The sequence below is a fragment of the Herpailurus yagouaroundi genome, unplaced genomic scaffold, assembly GCF_014898765.1.
Source record: "Herpailurus yagouaroundi ecotype Mexico unplaced genomic scaffold, PumYag 483, whole genome shotgun sequence".
Classification (NCBI taxonomy): Eukaryota; Metazoa; Chordata; class Mammalia; order Carnivora; family Felidae; genus Herpailurus; species Herpailurus yagouaroundi.
In genome coordinates this window covers 1033628-1050651 of record NW_024412700.1, presented here as the reverse complement: position 1 = coordinate 1050651, position 17024 = coordinate 1033628, and the positions used below count along the sequence as shown (strand labels likewise).

The 17024-nt window shown below is 43.6% G+C and overlaps 2 protein-coding genes across 3 annotated transcripts in view; both read right to left on the bottom strand.

Moving 5' to 3' along the window:
* The window catches only part of GALNT11 (polypeptide N-acetylgalactosaminyltransferase 11), a 42097-nt gene extending 41867 nt beyond the window's left edge, over positions 1 to 230 (bottom strand). The window contains exon 1 of one of the 2 annotated variants that reach the window (XM_040464544.1): positions 45 to 230. The gene's annotated coding sequence lies outside the window, so the exon portion shown is untranslated. The remainder of the gene's footprint in view (positions 1 to 44) is intronic. The other variant, XM_040464537.1, reaches the window with a different exon arrangement.
* Positions 231 to 3489: 3259 nt separating this feature from the next.
* Positions 3490 to 17024, bottom strand: part of GALNTL5 (polypeptide N-acetylgalactosaminyltransferase like 5) — a 55907-nt gene continuing 42372 nt past the window's right edge. The window contains 3 exon segments of the mRNA XM_040464545.1: positions 3490 to 3593; positions 3835 to 4021; positions 6536 to 6685. Coding sequence (XP_040320479.1) covers positions 3866 to 4021; positions 6536 to 6685 — 306 coding nt within the window. The 3' untranslated portion in view covers positions 3490 to 3593; positions 3835 to 3865.

The window sequence follows — 17024 nt, the reverse complement described above, 5'->3', positions numbered from 1 at the left end:
CGCGCGGGCTCAGACGCCGCCGAGCCCGGCCGCGCGCTACTCACCCCGACGCCGGCAGCGCAGGATCCCGGCCTTCTGGGACTCGGGCCGTGGCATCTTCTCTCCCGCCACAGCCCGGGTCCGAGCCGCATGAGCCACAGCGGGCCCGAAGCAAACGCTGCACCGAGCGCTCTGGCGGCCGCGGGCTCGCCCAGTGCCCGCGCCGCAGTCTCGGCCCGAGCGCGCGTGCCCCTGGGGCCACGTGACGGAAGGCCCCGCCCCCCCCGCGCGCGCGGGAGTGACGTCACCCGGCTCGCCCGGCGTGGGTGCCCAGCGGCCGCGGCGAGGTGCCGGGCGCCGTCGAGGCCGCGTTTTGGGCTACAGCCTTGAGGGTCTGTGACGGGCGGCCTTCGGGTTTCTTCTCGTATAAAAAGGCCTCGTTAAGGACAAGTGGGCTTATACGTTTTAAACGATGTTCAACCTCCGTTGCGATAAAAGACACGTGGGTTCAAGTGTGAAGGCTTTGCGGTGCACGCCCCCGAGAAGCCGTGGGGAGACCGACCGCACGCGCCGGTGGGAGGAGTGCAGGGGTGCGGGGCTCCCGTGCGACCTTGGCCGCAGCGCCGCCAGTGTCGCCGGGGGCTCGTTACAACTGCTGAATCTTCAGCCCCGTGCGGACCTACCTAGGAAGGGAAGTCTGCATTTTACCAAGATCTCCGCGTGATTCACATACAACCTAAGTTTGAAATCGGCGCCGTAGGGAACGGTCGGTGCCAGAGAGCTTCCGTTACTCCACCTTCTCCCGACCTTTGATAGCGTCAGATGTTTAAATGTGTGCCATTCTGATGGGTCTTGAACGGATTTTTTTTTTTCCTAGCTGTTATTTTAAAGGGTTTGAGTGGGTGTATATCCTAGTCTAGCAAATTGATGTATAATGGTATACTTCTAGCATTTGAGGTTTGGGGAGAGCTCCAGTTTTACCGTTGTGAAGAATGACACTAAAATGCTCTTTGCAGTGTAATGTGGTTCAACCCAGAGTCTCAGAGACTGGGCGGATCCTGCTAGTGTATGGGCTGTGTTAGTTTGCCCCTAGATGAAGTTACCAGATGAAATCCACGATGACCTGAAATGTGATTTCGGAGAAACAATGTTTTAGTAGAAGTATGTTCCGTGGAATATGTGAAATACAGCAAAATGTTGCATATCCGTAATTCAAATTTCAAATACAGAGCATCCTGCATTTTTATTTGCTAACACTGGCAACCCAACCCTGGACAAATCTAACTTTGGTTTTCTCGTCTATGAAATGGGAATGACAATAGGGCCTATTTTACAAAGCTGTGTGAGTGAAATGAGATAATCAAGGAAGAGTACTTACCACAGAGTATGGAACATAATGGGAGCTCAATTTTCACGCAGGTGTATGTTAGGGTAAACTCCTAGATGTATGCTTTAGCTACAGAACTCCCAGGCTTACTTTAGGGCTTGTCTGAGCATTTGATCATACCAAAAACTGTGTTTTGAGAAAAGCTTTGAGAGGGTTAGCAAATATTCCTCAATTAGCTCCAGAACATAAATCACATTTTTTAAGTTTCCACCTGAAATAAAAAGTTGCCACCTACAGGCCAATGTAGATTTCCTTTCAATCACACCAAATATTTCGATGTTGGGTTGTTTTTTGGTTTTGTTGTTTTGAGAGAGAGAGAGAGAGAGAGAGAGAGCGCGCACGCAAGTGGAGAAGGGGCAGAGGAAGAGGGACAGTGAGAAATGTGAGCAGGGTCCATGCCCATGGTGGAGCCCAATCTGGGGCTCGATCTCACAACCGTGAGATCACGACTTGAGCCTAAATCCAAGAGTCAGATACTTAACCAACTGAGCCACCCATGGGCCCTTGGATGTTGGTTCTGGTTTCTATTCCAGAGTCAACTGAAACAGTATTCAAAAGAACTTGTTTAAGCAACACACTACATCATTTCTAAGATCAGTCCACATTATGTAGTACCTGAACCAACATTTAAATTAGAAAACTAAGACAATATTAGTTTTATGGCTCTAAGAACATTTTTTTTTTTGGCAAAGATGGAATTTATAGCATCCTCTGTTATGCTTACCAAAGAAAACAATTATTCTCAAATTTCAAAACTAGAAAAAGTTATTTCAAGATGATACTCTTATATTTACTCTCTAGTATTTATACTAGAATTCTTTTCTCCTGCTAAAGATTTCTGTTTTGTACTTTACACTAATTTTAATAGACTCATGGGTTTATTATAATCATTTCTCTTGCTTTCTAGAGGCAGAGATGGTATAAAAATGGGCCAAGAACAAAATCATAATGTGGTGCTTATTTTGTATTGCCAGATTGACTTTTTAAAGTCTCAATAAAGTTACCCTGGCCATCTGTAATATCTGAGCCCAGGTCTCCCGATGTCTATCTATCAATAGATTTTATAGAGTATCTTGCTAAAATACATATGTATAAAGAGATTATACGCTGGTTCTTTCGTCTTCACATTATATAGATTATCCCAAAGAATACAAGTTCCATGAAGGGAGAGATGTTTTCCTGCTCCCTCACTTAGAAGGATACCTAGCCCTAGATAACCAACCACTCAATTATTGATTGAGCACAATAGATAAGTTGTTTCCTGCTGTAAAAACTAGCTTCTATTTTCTTCAACGTAGGCTAGGTTTAGTGATCCCACCCTAAGTCTCCCCCAGTCCTTTTATTCCTTTCAGTGTGTTCTTCCTCTCATTTTCTCCTTGTCTTTGTGAATCAAATACGTTTCCCCTCTCTAGCCACCTTCACCAGGGTGAACACAACAGCCATCCCTCTAACCCAAGAGAAGTACTTTAGACATTCGGGAGTGTGTTCACACAGGGTATATAGGGAGCCTAGCCACTCCTTCCCCCAATCCCAGCTAAACAGGTCTGAGTCAGAAAATCAATCATCAACAAAGTGCAGAATGCAAGAAGTGTTAGGACAACTATAGGCCAGAGCCATAGGAGGGGAGAAATATGAACAAGGCAAAACCAGAAGCAAGGCAGGGGGACTGTCTCCAAGTGACAAAGGGACTGACAGCCACAGACAACAAGCCTGGTCTACAGGACTGGACTGGGCCACCAAGGCAAGTGGACGGGACATCTGGAACTCAGAAACCCAAGCAAGCAAGAAATCAGCACCAAAATCGACACTAGCAGCAAGAAAAGGACCTAGACGCAGTTGAGCCAATGTTGGCACGTGTCAACCAAGGCTCTCTGTGAACGTCTTTCTGAGTTCTAGAGTAGGAATGGACAAAGCCTCCCAGAGTGGAGCATCCCCTGTGGTCTAACAGGACCAAGCGAGTTGGGCAAATTCTAGAGACAATACACTTCACCTCAATCAATGGTGTGATAGTTTGCACTGTGTGACAGCGTATCTTTCTAATGTTCACGGTTTTGCCACCCCAGAAATTCAGTGACGTGTAATGAAGGGTTAAGAACTACCATCAAAGCAAGACAGAAAGGCACTCTTATTCTAGAGCACTCTGGTTGTATTTCTTACTGCATTTCACACAATTTCTTGATGTTCCGGACTTTTCTCCTCTATGTTGAAGACATAGGGGTTTTTTAACCCTTTTTTATTTTTATTTTTTTTAAATTTTTTTTTAACGTTTATTTATTTTTGAGACAGAGAGAGACAGAGCATGAATGGGGGAGGGTCAGAGAGAGAGGGAGACACAGAATCGGAAGCACGCTCCAGGCTCTGAGCCATCAGCCCAGAGCCCAACGTGGGACTCGAACTCATGGACCGCAAGATCGTGACCTGAGCTGAAGTCGGATGCTTAACCGACTGAGCCACCCAGGCGCCCCAACCCTTTTTTAATGAAAATGATTTATTTGTGTTTCATCTGCTGCCCTCAGATGCCTCCAGTTCTGGGAAGACATTATCCAAATACCACTGAAATGATTTGCAACCCAATCGTTTCCTTAACTCAACACGCTCGCTAATGTTTCCATAGGCAACAGATTTCAGGCCAGGTCTTCGTAAAAAAAACTGCTCCTAAATGGAAATAGAGAGTAATTTCATTAAAACCAAACAAATCTTTGGTAATCAAATCGTATCTAACATAGCAGTATATATTTTCATCACCTGAACTAAAAAAAAAACAAAACCCAAAAACAGAACAAAATATCTTCCAATTTCATCCATACGGTGTGGGCAGAGACCCACGTGGTGCCTGGAATTCACTCACTCTGCACATATTTGCAGGATGCGTTGTGATGAACCACAACACGGAGGTGGTGTAGTGGGATCCAGGAAGTTGGGTCCTGCTTCTTAGGAGCCCAAGAATCACAGCCACCTATGTTGTATGTCTCCTTTCTCTTGCTCTCTCAATACTCAAGGAAAACCCTCCCTCCCTGGTCCCAATCAACACTTCCGTGGTTTCAGAAATGAGAGATGGTGTAGTGGCTTAGGGCAAATGGACTGTGGGGGGAGACAGACCGGGTTCGAATTCTTGCTCTGTCATTTATTATGTGACCTTTGCCCTTACCCTCATGAGGTTGTCCTGAGGACCGAACAGTGTAATACGTACGGAGCACTGGGTAAACGCAGGCTGACACAGGGTGTCACATCAGCATTGGCCATTGTTATCACCTGGTTAGTCTTCTACGCGCTCTGGATTTAAGATCGTACTGAGTACGAAAGTCTAATGGATTCAGTCTGCCCTATATTCAAAGAGCTCTCCTAAAGAGACCAAAGCCTCCTTGAAAGCAGAACTCCGTTCTGTGTCTCCCTCTCTCTCTGCCCCTCCCCTGCTTGCACTATGTCTCTCTTTCTCTCTCTCAAAAATAAGTAAACATTAAGAAAAAATTTTTTTAAACATGAAAAACCTTTAAATGTTATCATGATTATGTATTCACGTCCTTGCTTTTCCTTTTAGCTTTGCTATCTAATTATGAATACATAAATTGTATGCCTTAATTTTACTCACTTTTAACATATAGACATGGAATAAATCAGTACATTGCGTTGGGCTGCTTTTGTTCACCATGATGTCTGTTTTTATTTACTTATTTAAAAAAAAATTTTTTTTAATGTTGTATTTATTTTTGACACAGAGAGAGACAGAGAATAGCAGGGAGGGGCAGAGAGAGAGGGAGACACAGGATCCGAAGCAGGCTCCAGGCTCCGAGCCGTCAGCACAGAGCCCGACACGGGGCTCGAACTCACAGACCGCGAGATCATGACTTGAGCCGAAGTCGGACGCTCAACCGACTGAGCCACCCAGGTGCCCCTGTAGGCCTCACGCCCAGTCCAGTGCAGGGCTCGAACTCACGACTATGAGATCGAGATCTGAGTCAAGGTCAAGAGTTGGATGCTTTACCGACTGAGCTACTCAGGTACCCCCAGCAAGATTTAAGATTTACTGTACCGTTGTGTGTGTATCTCCAGTTGGGTAATTTTCATGGCTGTATAGAATTATATCAGCTAAATATAACCCATTTATCCATTCTGCTCTTGATGAGCAGCTGGGCTGTGTTTTGTTTGGGCTCACATCCACCATGCTGTTTCTAAACATTCTTGTTCATGTCTTCTGGTTGCCCAAAGGCATGCCTTGCTGTGGTGTGCACACAGAATGGAATTGCTGGATCATGGGATACTCATGATCTTTACTTGACTTTGCCAAACTGTTTTCCAAAGTGAGTTTGTAATAATATGCCCACCAGCCGTGTCTGAGAATTCCTGTGTTTGCCAATACTTGGTCCTACCAGACGTTTGACATTTTTGCCAATCTAAACGGCCATGTAGAAATATTGACGTTTTCAAAAAAGACTATTATTCCTTTTATAATTTAAAATAATAAAGAAATATTAGATTGGAACCAGGACCTATAATATCACAGCAAGTTCTCCCATTTTTCTCCCCATATATCTGAAAGGAGGTCTTGGGGCTACTGCTGTCTATGTTTGTGCATGGATCCTGGAGGGACACCTTTCAAGTTCAAATGGGGCCATGGCTACATGTTCTCTGTGTGTGCACCCTTTTAGGTCCTGGCCAGGGGCTGCAGCCTTGGGGAGACATGCAGATGAAGGGGTCTGGCTTTGACAGAGAAATCGACTGTCGGTAGAAGAGAGGTAGTGAAGTCTCTCGCGTGGTGTCCAGACCACAGTAGCCGCACCCTTGGGAACTTGGTACCAGAGGAAGAGAATCTAAAGAATTGCCTATGGGGATGGGAACAGTGGGAGATGTTTGCTTCAGAGGGGGGATCCCACAGGGTGGGGGGCGGGAGGGACATAGATCTGGGCTAAACAAACCAAACTTCCTGGGTTGATGAATTTACTTCTGAGAAACTTGAGTTTCCCCAGCAATTGAAATAAAAAGGAACGTTCAAGTGTAGTGGGTTCGAATGAACTAATTGAGAATAAGGTCTGGGGAAGGTGGATGAGGGGTTGAAGGTGTGCCAGAAATTTAAGGAAACTTGTTATCTGGAAAGGCAGGAACGGGTTCCTGGGTGCCAAGCCCCGTTCTGTATTCTTGCTCGTCTTTCCAAATCAGAGACATTTCCCTCACCTTGTATTCATCCAGCCAAACGTGCGCCAGTCTGAGACTGTTATATGTCATGGCTTCTGCAAATTCAGGTTGATTTGGAAAGCGCTGTTTACTGATGTGTCCTATCCGCGAGCAGGGGAGTACAAAGAGTTGGCCTCCACACATCCAGATCTAGACGAAAACAGACAACATTGACGTATGTGTGCTGGTACGAAGCAACTGCTGAGTTTTTTTTCACAACCATAGCAATAGCTAACATTTCTTAAGTTGTTTATTTAATCCTAACAGCCCTATAATATAGGTCCGGTGACTATCCCCGTTTTACGGATAAAGAAATGAATACGTACGTATATTGGCGAAGAAGCTTGCCCAGTGACACCGAGCAGAGTTTAAGGTCAGGAGGTCTGGCCTCAGAGCCAACACTCCGAATGCTAAGTGATTCTGTCTCCCTCATACGTGACCAGTTCCGAGGCTGCTTACGTAGGAAAAGTGGTGGGCTATTTTGTCCTAAGGTATCCTCAAGAATACTCTGAGAATAATTAAGTATTGCTGGATGTCAACAGGTAATGAGAGAAATGGCTAAATTCGATGATTCATGTGTTCTGTACTTAACACACTTTGTAATGCTTATTTTTAACAAAGTCTTTACTACACAAAAGTAAACTATGACCATTGAAAAAATCAGCAAATGTAGAAAAGCACAGAGAAGAAAATAAAGATCACTTCTTGTCCTAACGCTTGGTAGGTCACTATTTAACCCAGGTCCCCTGTTCTTACACACATGTATACACAACATTGAGATAACTTGTGGTTTTTTCATTTAAAGCTATGTGAAGTTATGGGGCGCCTGGGTGGCTCAGTCGGTTAAGCATCCGACTCTGGATGTCAGGTCATGATCTCACAGTTCATGGGTTCAAGCCCCACATCGGGCTCTGCAATATCAGTGTGGAGCCTGCTTGGGATTCTCTCTTTCTCTGCCCCTCCCTTGCTCTCTCTCTCTCTCTCTCTCTCTCTCTCAAAAATAAACATTTTTAAAAAGTTACGTGAAGTTATTTTAAAAGTTTTGTATTGTTTGGCTATTTTGGTACTTTCCAATTTTTAGTATTTTAAATAATAACACAAAGAATGTGCTTATAGTATAAATCATGTGCACGCTGCTTACGTATCGCACAGTATATTAGCCATGACTTCCTAGTGTACTCTAATTCAGTGATCCTTGCATGGTTCGCCAACTAAAACATCCTATCACTCGGGAACTTCAAAATGCAAAAGCCTCGGGCCCATCCAGCCCTAATGAATCAGGAACTGTGGGGCTGGGCCCAGTGATTTGCATTTTAACCTGGTCTTCAGGTGATTTTGGTCACATTAAAATGAGAATCACTGTTCTGACTGATCAAGATCATACATCTCAGCTTTATAGACACTTTTTAATAAAATCCATCTAATCATTTAGGAAATCAGGCTTTCACTGAAACAAATACTCAGACTGGCTTATGAGAGCAATACTTAGGGTGACGCATATCACTTGAGTAGTCAGAAGGGATTCTGTTTAAGAAAATGAAACTTCTGGGGCGCCTGGGTGGCTCAGTCGGTTGGGCATCCAACTTCGGCTCAGGTCATGATCTCGTGGCTCGTGGGTTTGAGCTCTGCGTTGGGCTCTGTGCTGACAGTTCAGAGCCTGGAGCCTACTTGGGATTCTGTGTCTCCCTCTCTCTCTGTCCCTCCCCTGCTCACACTCTGTCTCTCAAAAATAAATATTTAAAAAATTTTTAAGAAAATGAAACTTCTGACATAACATGAGACGTAATGACCCCCTCACCTCTAGAGTTCGTTAGAAATAGCCGGAAATAGCCCCTCAGAATGTCGAGAAAAAATATCGATGGAATTCGTTTTCCTTAGGAAAACCCTTAAATCAGAACTCTGAAGAATTAGGTTCTTTTATCATATCTGCCCCATGTTTATGATCAGACCCTTCCTTTCTGGATCTCGTCTTCATCTGAAGCTGAGAACTACATAGTTGCTCATTTAAGCTACTGTTTGGGGGTGCTTTGTTATACAGCCAAAGAAAGCCAACCGCTACTGGCTATAATGTCCTATTCTTTTTTTTCAAGTGAGAACCTAACGAAATTTGGAAAATCATGAATATCTGTTCAATAATTAGACTTCAGACAGCACTGTTTATTATTTTTGGTATATTCTTACATGTTTGAAATGTTTCAAAAAAATTTTTTAATGTTTATTTTTGAGAGAGAGCGAGAGCGTGAGAGAAAGAGACACTGAACAGGGAAGGGGCAGAGAGAGACGGAGACACAGAATCTGAAGCAGGCTCCAGGCTCCGAGCTGTCAGCACAGAGCTCGACGCGGGGCTTGAACCCACGAACCACGAGATCACAACCTGATCCGAAGTCGAACACTCAACCGACTGAACCACCCAGGCGCCCCGAAATGTCTCTTTATTGGAAAAGAAATCTGGCCATGAGTGCAGAATAGAAAATCAAAGTAATCCAAGTGATAAAAGAGGTACAAGAGTAAAAATTTTATCAAAAACCTTTCTTGAAAATCAAATTGAAGGAAGCTATAGCAATGTTGCCTAACCTTCATAGGGCTCATGTGTTTGTTCTTCTACTCAATGCATTTGTGTCTCAGTTTCCTCATCTGGAAAGTGAGAATAACAGTACCTACCTCACGGGGTTGTTATGAGCATCACATAACTTGATACTTGTAAAGTGTTTAGAGTTTTTATTTTTCATATTGTTTTTAATTTAAATTTTAGTTAACATCCAGTGCAGTATGGGTTTCAGTAATTCATCACTCACGTACAACACCCAGTGCTCATCCCAAAAAGTGCCCTCCTGAGTACCTATCACCATCTAGCCCATCTCCAACCCACCTCCCTCCGTCAACCCACAGTTTGTTCTCTATCATTAAGAGTCCCTTGTGATTTATTTCCCTCTCTTCTCTTCCCCCCTTCCCCATATGTCCATCTGTTTTGTTTCTTAAATTCCACATGAGTGAAATCATATGGTATTTGTCTTTCTCTCATTGACTTATTTTGCTTAGCATAATACATTCTAGCTCCATCCATGTCATTGCAAATGGTAAAATCTCATTACTTTTAATGGCTGAGTAATATTCTATCGTGTGTGTGTGTGTGTGTGTGTGTGTGAGAGAGAGAGAGAGAGAGAGAGAGAGAGAGAGAGAATGAGCAGGGGAGGGGCAGAGAGAGAGAGAGAGAGAGAGAGAGAAAGACAGAGACAGAATTCCAAACAGGCTCCAGGCTCCGAGTTGTCTGCACAGAGCCCGATGCAGGGCTCGAACGCACGAACCATGAGATCATGACCTGAGTCGAAGTAGATGCTTAACCAAATGAGCCACCCAGGCGCCCCTAGAATAGTTCTATTTTTAGTTTCTTGAGGAGCCTCCACACTGTTCTCCAGAGTGGCTGCACCAGCTTGAATTCCCACCAATAGGGCAAGAGGGTTCCCCTTTCTCCACATCCTCACCAACATCTGTTATTTCTTGTGTTATTAATTTTAGCCATTCTGACAGGCGTGAGGTGGTGTCCCATCATGGTTTTGATTTGTATTTCACTGATGAGTGATACTGAACATCTTTTCATGTGTCTGTTAGCCATCTAGATGTCTTTTTTTGGGAAACCGTCTATCCATGTCTTCTGCCCATTTATTAACTGGGTTATTTGTTTTTTGGGTGTTGAGTTCAATAAGTTCTTTATTTTGGATACTAACCCTTTTTCCAATATGTCATTTGCAAATATCTCCTCCCATTCTGTAGGCTGCCTTTTAGTTTTGTTCATTGTTTCCTTCACTGTGCAGAAGCTTTTTGATCTTGATGAGGTCCCAGTAGTTCATGTCTGCTTTTTTTCCCCTTGCCTTTGGTGATGTGTCTAGCAAGAAGTTACTCCAGCCAACGTCAAAGAGGTTGCTGCCTGTGTTCTCCTCTAGGATTTTGATGGTTTCTGGTCTCAGATTTAGGTCTTTCATCATTTTTTTTTTGCTATTTTTATTTAATATGTTTTTTAAATTTACATCCAAGTTAGTTAGCATACAGTGCAACAATGATTTCAGGAGTAGATTCCTTAATGCCCCTTACCCATTTAGACCATTCCCTCTCCCACAATCCCTCCAGCAACCCTCTGTTTGTTCTCTATATTTAAGAGTCTTTTATGTTTTGTCCCCCTCCCTGTTTTTATATTATTTTTGCTTCCCTTCCCTTATGTTCATCTGTTTTGGATCTTAAAGTCTTCATATGAGAGAAGTCACATGATATTTGTCTTTCTCTGACTAATTTCGCTTAGCATAAAACCCCCTAGTTCCATCCACGTAGTTGGAAATGGCAAGATTTCATTCTTTTTGATTGCCGAGTAATACTCTATTGTATATATATACCACATCTTCTTTATCCATTCATCCATTGATGGACATTTGGGCTCTTTCCATACTTTGGCTATTGTCGATAGTGCTGCTAAAAACATGGGGGTGCATGTATCCCTTCGAAACAGCACACCTGTATCCCGTGGATAAATCCTAGTAGTGCAATTGCTGGGTCATAGGATAGTTCTATTTTTAATTTTTTGAGGAACCTCCATACTATTTTCCAGAGTTGGCTGCACCAGTTTGCATTCACCAGCAGTGCCAAAGAGATCCTCTTTCTCCGCATCCTTGCCAACATCTGTTGTTGCCCGAGTTGTTAACATTAGCCATTCTGACAGGTGTGAGGCAGTATCTCAGTGTGTTTTTGATTTGTATTTCCCCGATGATGAGTGATGTTGAGCATTTTTTGTGTTGGTTGGCCATCTGGATGTCTTCTTTGGAGAAGTATCTATTCATGTCTTTTGCCTATTTCTTCACTGGATTGTTTGTTGTTTGGGTGTTGAGTTTGATCTTTCATCCATTTTGAATTTAATTTTTGTGTATGGTGTAAGGAAGTGGTCCAGGTTCACTCTTCTGCACATTGCCGTCCAGTTTTCCCAACACCATTTGTCAAAGAGACTGTCTTTTATCATTGGATATTCTTTCCTGTTTTGTCTAATATTAGTTGATTATATAGTTGTGGGTCCATTTCTAGGTTTTCTATTCTGTTCCATTGATCTATGTGTCTGTTTTTGTGCCAGTAACATACTGTCTTGATGACTACATCTTTGTAATGTTGCTTGAAATCTGGAATTGTGATGCCTCCGGTTTTTTCTTTTTCAGGATTGCTTTGACTCTTCAAGGTCTTTTGTGAGCCTATACAAATTTTGGGGTTGTTTGTTGGAGCCCTGAAAGACATCACTGGTGGTATTTTGATGGGAATTGAATTAAATATGTAGATTGCTTAGACATTGTATCGACATTTTAACAACGTTTGTTCTTCCAATCCATGAGCATGGGATGCTTTTCCATTTATTTGTGTCTCTTCAGTTTCTTTCCTAAGTGTTCTATGGTTTTCAGAGTATAGATCTTTTCTCTCTTTAGTTAGGTATATTCCTACGTCTCCCGTGGTTTTTGGTGCAAATGGAATCTATTCCTTAATTTCTTGTTCTGCTGCTTTATTATTGGTGTATAGAAATGCAACAGATTTCTGCACATTGATTTTATATCCTGACACTTAGCTCAATTAGTGTATTCTAGCAATTTTTTGGTGGAGTCTTTTGGTTTTCTACAGAGAGTATCATGTTGTCTGCAAATAGTGAAGGTTTGACTTCTTCCTTGCTGATTTGGATGCCTTTTATTTCTTTTTGTTGTCTGATTGCTGAGGGTAAGACTTTCAGTACTATCTTAAATAGTAATAGTGAGATTGGACATCCTTGTCTTGTTCTTTACTGTAGGAGAAAGGCTCTGTTTTTCCCCATTGAGGATGATATTAGCTGTGGGTCTTTCATATATGGCTTTATGATGTTGAGGTATAGTCCCTCTATCTCTATTTTGTTGAGGGTTTTTATCAAGACTGGATGCTGTATTTTGTCAAATGCTTTGTCTGCATCTATTGATGGATCATATAGTTCTTATCCTATCCTTTCTTCTTTTTTTTTTTTTTACGATTTATTTTTGAAAGAAAGAGAGTGGGCACGAGTGGGGAAGGGACAGAGAGAGAGAGAGAGGGAGACACAGAATCTGAAGTGGCTCCAAGCTCTGAGCTGTCAGCACAGAGCCTGATGTGGGGCTCAAACTCACAGGCTGTGAGATCATGACCTGAGCCAAAGTTGGATGCTCAACCTACTGAGCCCCCCCAGTGCCCCTCCTTTCTTTTATTAATGTGGTGTATCATGTTGATTGATTTGTGGATATTGAACCAGCCCTGCATCCCAGGAATAAATCCCACTTGATCATGGTGAATAATAATTTTAATGTACTGTTAAATTCAATTTGCTAATATCATTGAGAATTTCTGTATCCATGTTCATCAGGGGTGTTGGCCTGTAATGCTCCTTTTCAGTGAGGTCTTTGTCTGGTTTTGGAGTCAAGGCAATGCTGGCTTCATAGAATGAGTTTGGAAGTTTCCTTCCATTTCTATTTTTTTGTTTGTGTTTTTGGAACAGTTTGAGAAGAATGGGTATTAACTCTTCTTTAAATGTCTGGTAGAATTCTCCTGGGAAGCCATCCGGCCCAGGACTCTTGTTTGTTGGGAGACTTTTGATTACTGATTCAGTTTCTTTGCTGGTTTTGGGTCTGTTCAAATTTTCTATTTCTTCTTGTTTCATTTTGGTGGTTTGTGAGTTTCTAGGATTTTGCCCTGCGTTGGCCTCTGCTGACAGCTCGGAGCCCAGAGCCTGCTTGGGATTCTGTGTCTCCCTCTCTCTTTGCCCCTCCCCTGCTCACGCTCTGTTCCTCTCTCTCTGCCCCTCCCCTGGCTCACACTCTGTCTCTCTCTGTCTCTCAAAAATGAATAAACGTTTAAAAAAATTAAAAAAAAAAGCCTTTCTGAATAATTACATCAAAGCTGTAACTATGGACTGTGGCTGGTAGGAAGGAGTGAAGTGGACAGAGATGAGTGATGGTTTAGACCTAGATCTAACCACACATGATGAAGGAAAGTGGGGCATGAAAGGGAGATTGGAGACCAAGAAAGTACTCTGGGGGGCTGGATGGTTGCGGGTGGGTAGAGGGCATCACATTATCCACCCGAAGAGGAAAGGATAAGGAGAGGAAAGGGAGGAAGAATGGGTTCGAGGGAGTAGAAAGAGCTCTCTTTTTGAAACGTTGGGGTTAGGATGCCTATGGGACACACATCCTACAGGAGAGTAACCTGTAGGCAGTGAGATGCGCAAGCTTCTGGCACAGAAGGACCTGGGAAGGAGCTAGAACTATGTCACTGGCATGTAGTCATTGAGGCACGATGCGGATGAGGTTACTGAGAAGGGGAAGGGAGAAAAGAAACAGGGCCTTGGGGAAACCTATGGAGTCAATGGCAGGGTCCCAGGTCCAGAGCAGTGTACCTTGTCCGCATCTAGGGCCACCAGGATGGAGTGCCAAGCCACGCAGGCTGTTGGGGACAATTGGAGGCCAGCCTCCGGTCCACCAGGAAACCAAAGTGCAGATCTGAAGCCTGGTTAGTACCATCCCGAGGCTGGGGTCAAGCTGCAGCTCCGTGGGCACCCAGCCAATCCCCACTTTCCCGAGTGATGGGAACGCCGAGGTCAGGGCAGCTAAAACAAATTCAGAGCTTTGGAGGCTTCCAGAAATGACTTAGAAAAGAACTGAGCGGGTGAGGTCTCCAGGCCTGCCGTTGAGTAGATAGTGGAAAGCAGGACAGAATAGGCTTGGGGCATATACCTCCGGTTCTGCGAATTGAGCCAAGTTGCTGGGGCGCTCAGAGCCCCAGTTTCCCCTGTAAGTAGGAGATCCTGGTGGCACCCACCTCACAGGTTTATTATGAAGACTGAGTTGATATTTGCAAGATTTCAGAGCCGTGCGTGTCATACAGATGAGCACTTGTTAAACAAAGGAAACGTATTTTTCTCCTTTACCCCGTAACTTAAACATGCCATTTCTGCAGGGAAGGCCATCTAAGGCACACACCTCCCTCAACACAAGTCTAGATTCCCCTCTCATATGATCTCTTGGTACCCTGTACTTCTCCTCCACTGTATGTATCAAAAATACCTAATCATCGGGGCGCCTGGGTGGCTCAGTCAGTTGAGCGTCTGACTTCGGCTCAGGTCATGATCTCACGGCTCATGGGTTCGAGCCCCGCGTCGGGCTCTGTGCTGACAGCTCGGAGCCTGGGGCCGGCTTCGGATTCTGGGTCTCCCTCTCTCTCTCTCTCTCTCTCTCTCTCTCTCTCTGCCCTCTCCTGCTCATGCTGTCTCTCTCTGTCTCTCAAAAATAAATAAACATTAAAAAAAAAACAACCTAATCATCTCTGTCTACTTCAACAGAATGGAAGCTCCAAGCCATCGGAAGCCACGTTTGCACTGCATGAGGCTGCATTGCACACAAGGCACAGCCCTTTGCGCATAACGGGTTCTCAGTATTGTTGAGTGAATGAACGAACGAACGAATGAATGAACGGGCGAGGGTTGTGCCTTCTTCCGAATGCCCAGCATGTGGCAGAGCCTCACATAGGAGGTGTCCCTTAAATGATGGCTACATTGACCCTAACCAGAACTCCTGAGAGAGTCTAACCTAGCAAAATACAGATCTGGGTACTGTCACCATACAGGCGTTAGCTACGGCCTCGGGAGTAGATACAGGTATGCCACGGCCCCATGCCAGTCAGCACGGAGGTGCTACACCCAGTCCTGGTGACCTGTCCTGCCAGGTGCTGTCTCTTTAGTCTCTGGATCATGGGAAGCCCACAGGTCTCCCCGGGAGCAGGTGTGCTGCCTGTGGGAGGCTATCAGTTCAGAATTGAGGTTCTTTCCCACCAGATAAGGAAATACTGCACTATATTAAGTCAGCCCAGAGGAGCACATGGAGGGAGAAGGGACAGCTGATAAGATAACAGTCCTGGGAATACCCACGCTTCAGAGATGCACAGAAGAAATTCCTGCAGAGGAAACTGAGAGCAACAGAGCTATGGAGGAGGAACCAGAACACTGTTCTATAGTGCCAAATGTTGCAGCCACCTCCAGTACATAGAAGAACAAAGCCGTCCACTAGGAACATCAATATTAAATGGGTGACAGTTCCCCGAGGGATGTCCCCGAGTGCTGAGGGCCGTCAGGATGCTGATTTATTGGAAAGAAGAGTGAGGAACGGAGACGAAGGTACAGGTGTCAGTGGTCTCGTATCAGGAAAGACAGGGCCCCTTATCTCGGTTAGAGACCACTGCTGCTGTCAAGAGAGCTCTCTAGCTATTTATTAACTTACGTGTTTGTGAAAAGAGAGACTCACACATACTTAAAAAAAATATGAAGGGGCCATTAGGAACGGAGCAGTCGACAATACTGAAGCAAGGATAATTAGTACCTTTGAATAATAAGTTAGCTGCTATTGGCTATCTGGAGGGAAGAGAGAGCCAGAAAAAGGAAGACACCCCCTCTTCAAATATGTATGTATCATTCACAAAATTGATTTTATTCTAAGACAAACAATGTGCTCATTAAGATATTAGGTCCTGAAAGGGGGAAACCCCATATACCATATTCACAAAGAGCGATGTAATAAAACAGGGAATAATCAACCAAACAATGAAAAGCACTAAAGTCCTGGATATTCTAAAATAACGCCTGCATCAAAAGGGAACATATGATTGGGGCTGGGGCGGGGGGTTGCGGGGGAGAAGCAATAAAAAATAATCAGCTCACAACATACTGCCAAAGTATGTTATGCATTGCTCTAGATATGTTTATATTCACAATAAAGTGTCTGAAGCATTATGAAAGAAGTCTGTGCTTAAAAGAACACTAAGCCAGTGAACAAAGCCAAAAGAAGGAAGTGGGAGAGAAAAAGTCAGAAAAAGAAAACACAAAAAAGCAATTACAGTAAACATTTTAATGCATCCTAAGAAAATATATGCAGTTCCAAGTATGATCTCTGCAGATGATTTCAGAATGTAAAGAACAGATGGCAACATTTAAAGAATAATTATAGCTGTCACTTATTAAGTAGCTCCCATAAATGATCTGTCTTTACAGCTTTGTAATAAAGATCTTTTTCTTTTTCTTTTTTTTTTTTTCATTTTACCCACAAGGAAACTGAAGCTCAACCAGAATTTGAATTTAGTCATTGATTAAGCTGTTTCCTCTACACCAGGTTGTCTCTGTTGGGAAGAGACAAACTAGGCAGAGAAAAGTGAGAAAAAATTAAGGGTGATAAGGTGAGCACACAGCCCAGATTTTCATGCACAGTTCAAAGTGGCCGTTATAAAAATCTATTAGAATTTAGTCAAAAGCCAAAACTTATCTACGATAAACACACAATAAATATCCGAACAGTACCTTAGTGTTTTCTTCAGACTCTCTCTCCAGGAATATTTACCTTGTACTTTATTCTCTACCCCAATTATTTCATTAAATCTTCACAAAATTGGAATTTAAGAAACCAAATGAGCAAAGGAAAAAAAAAAA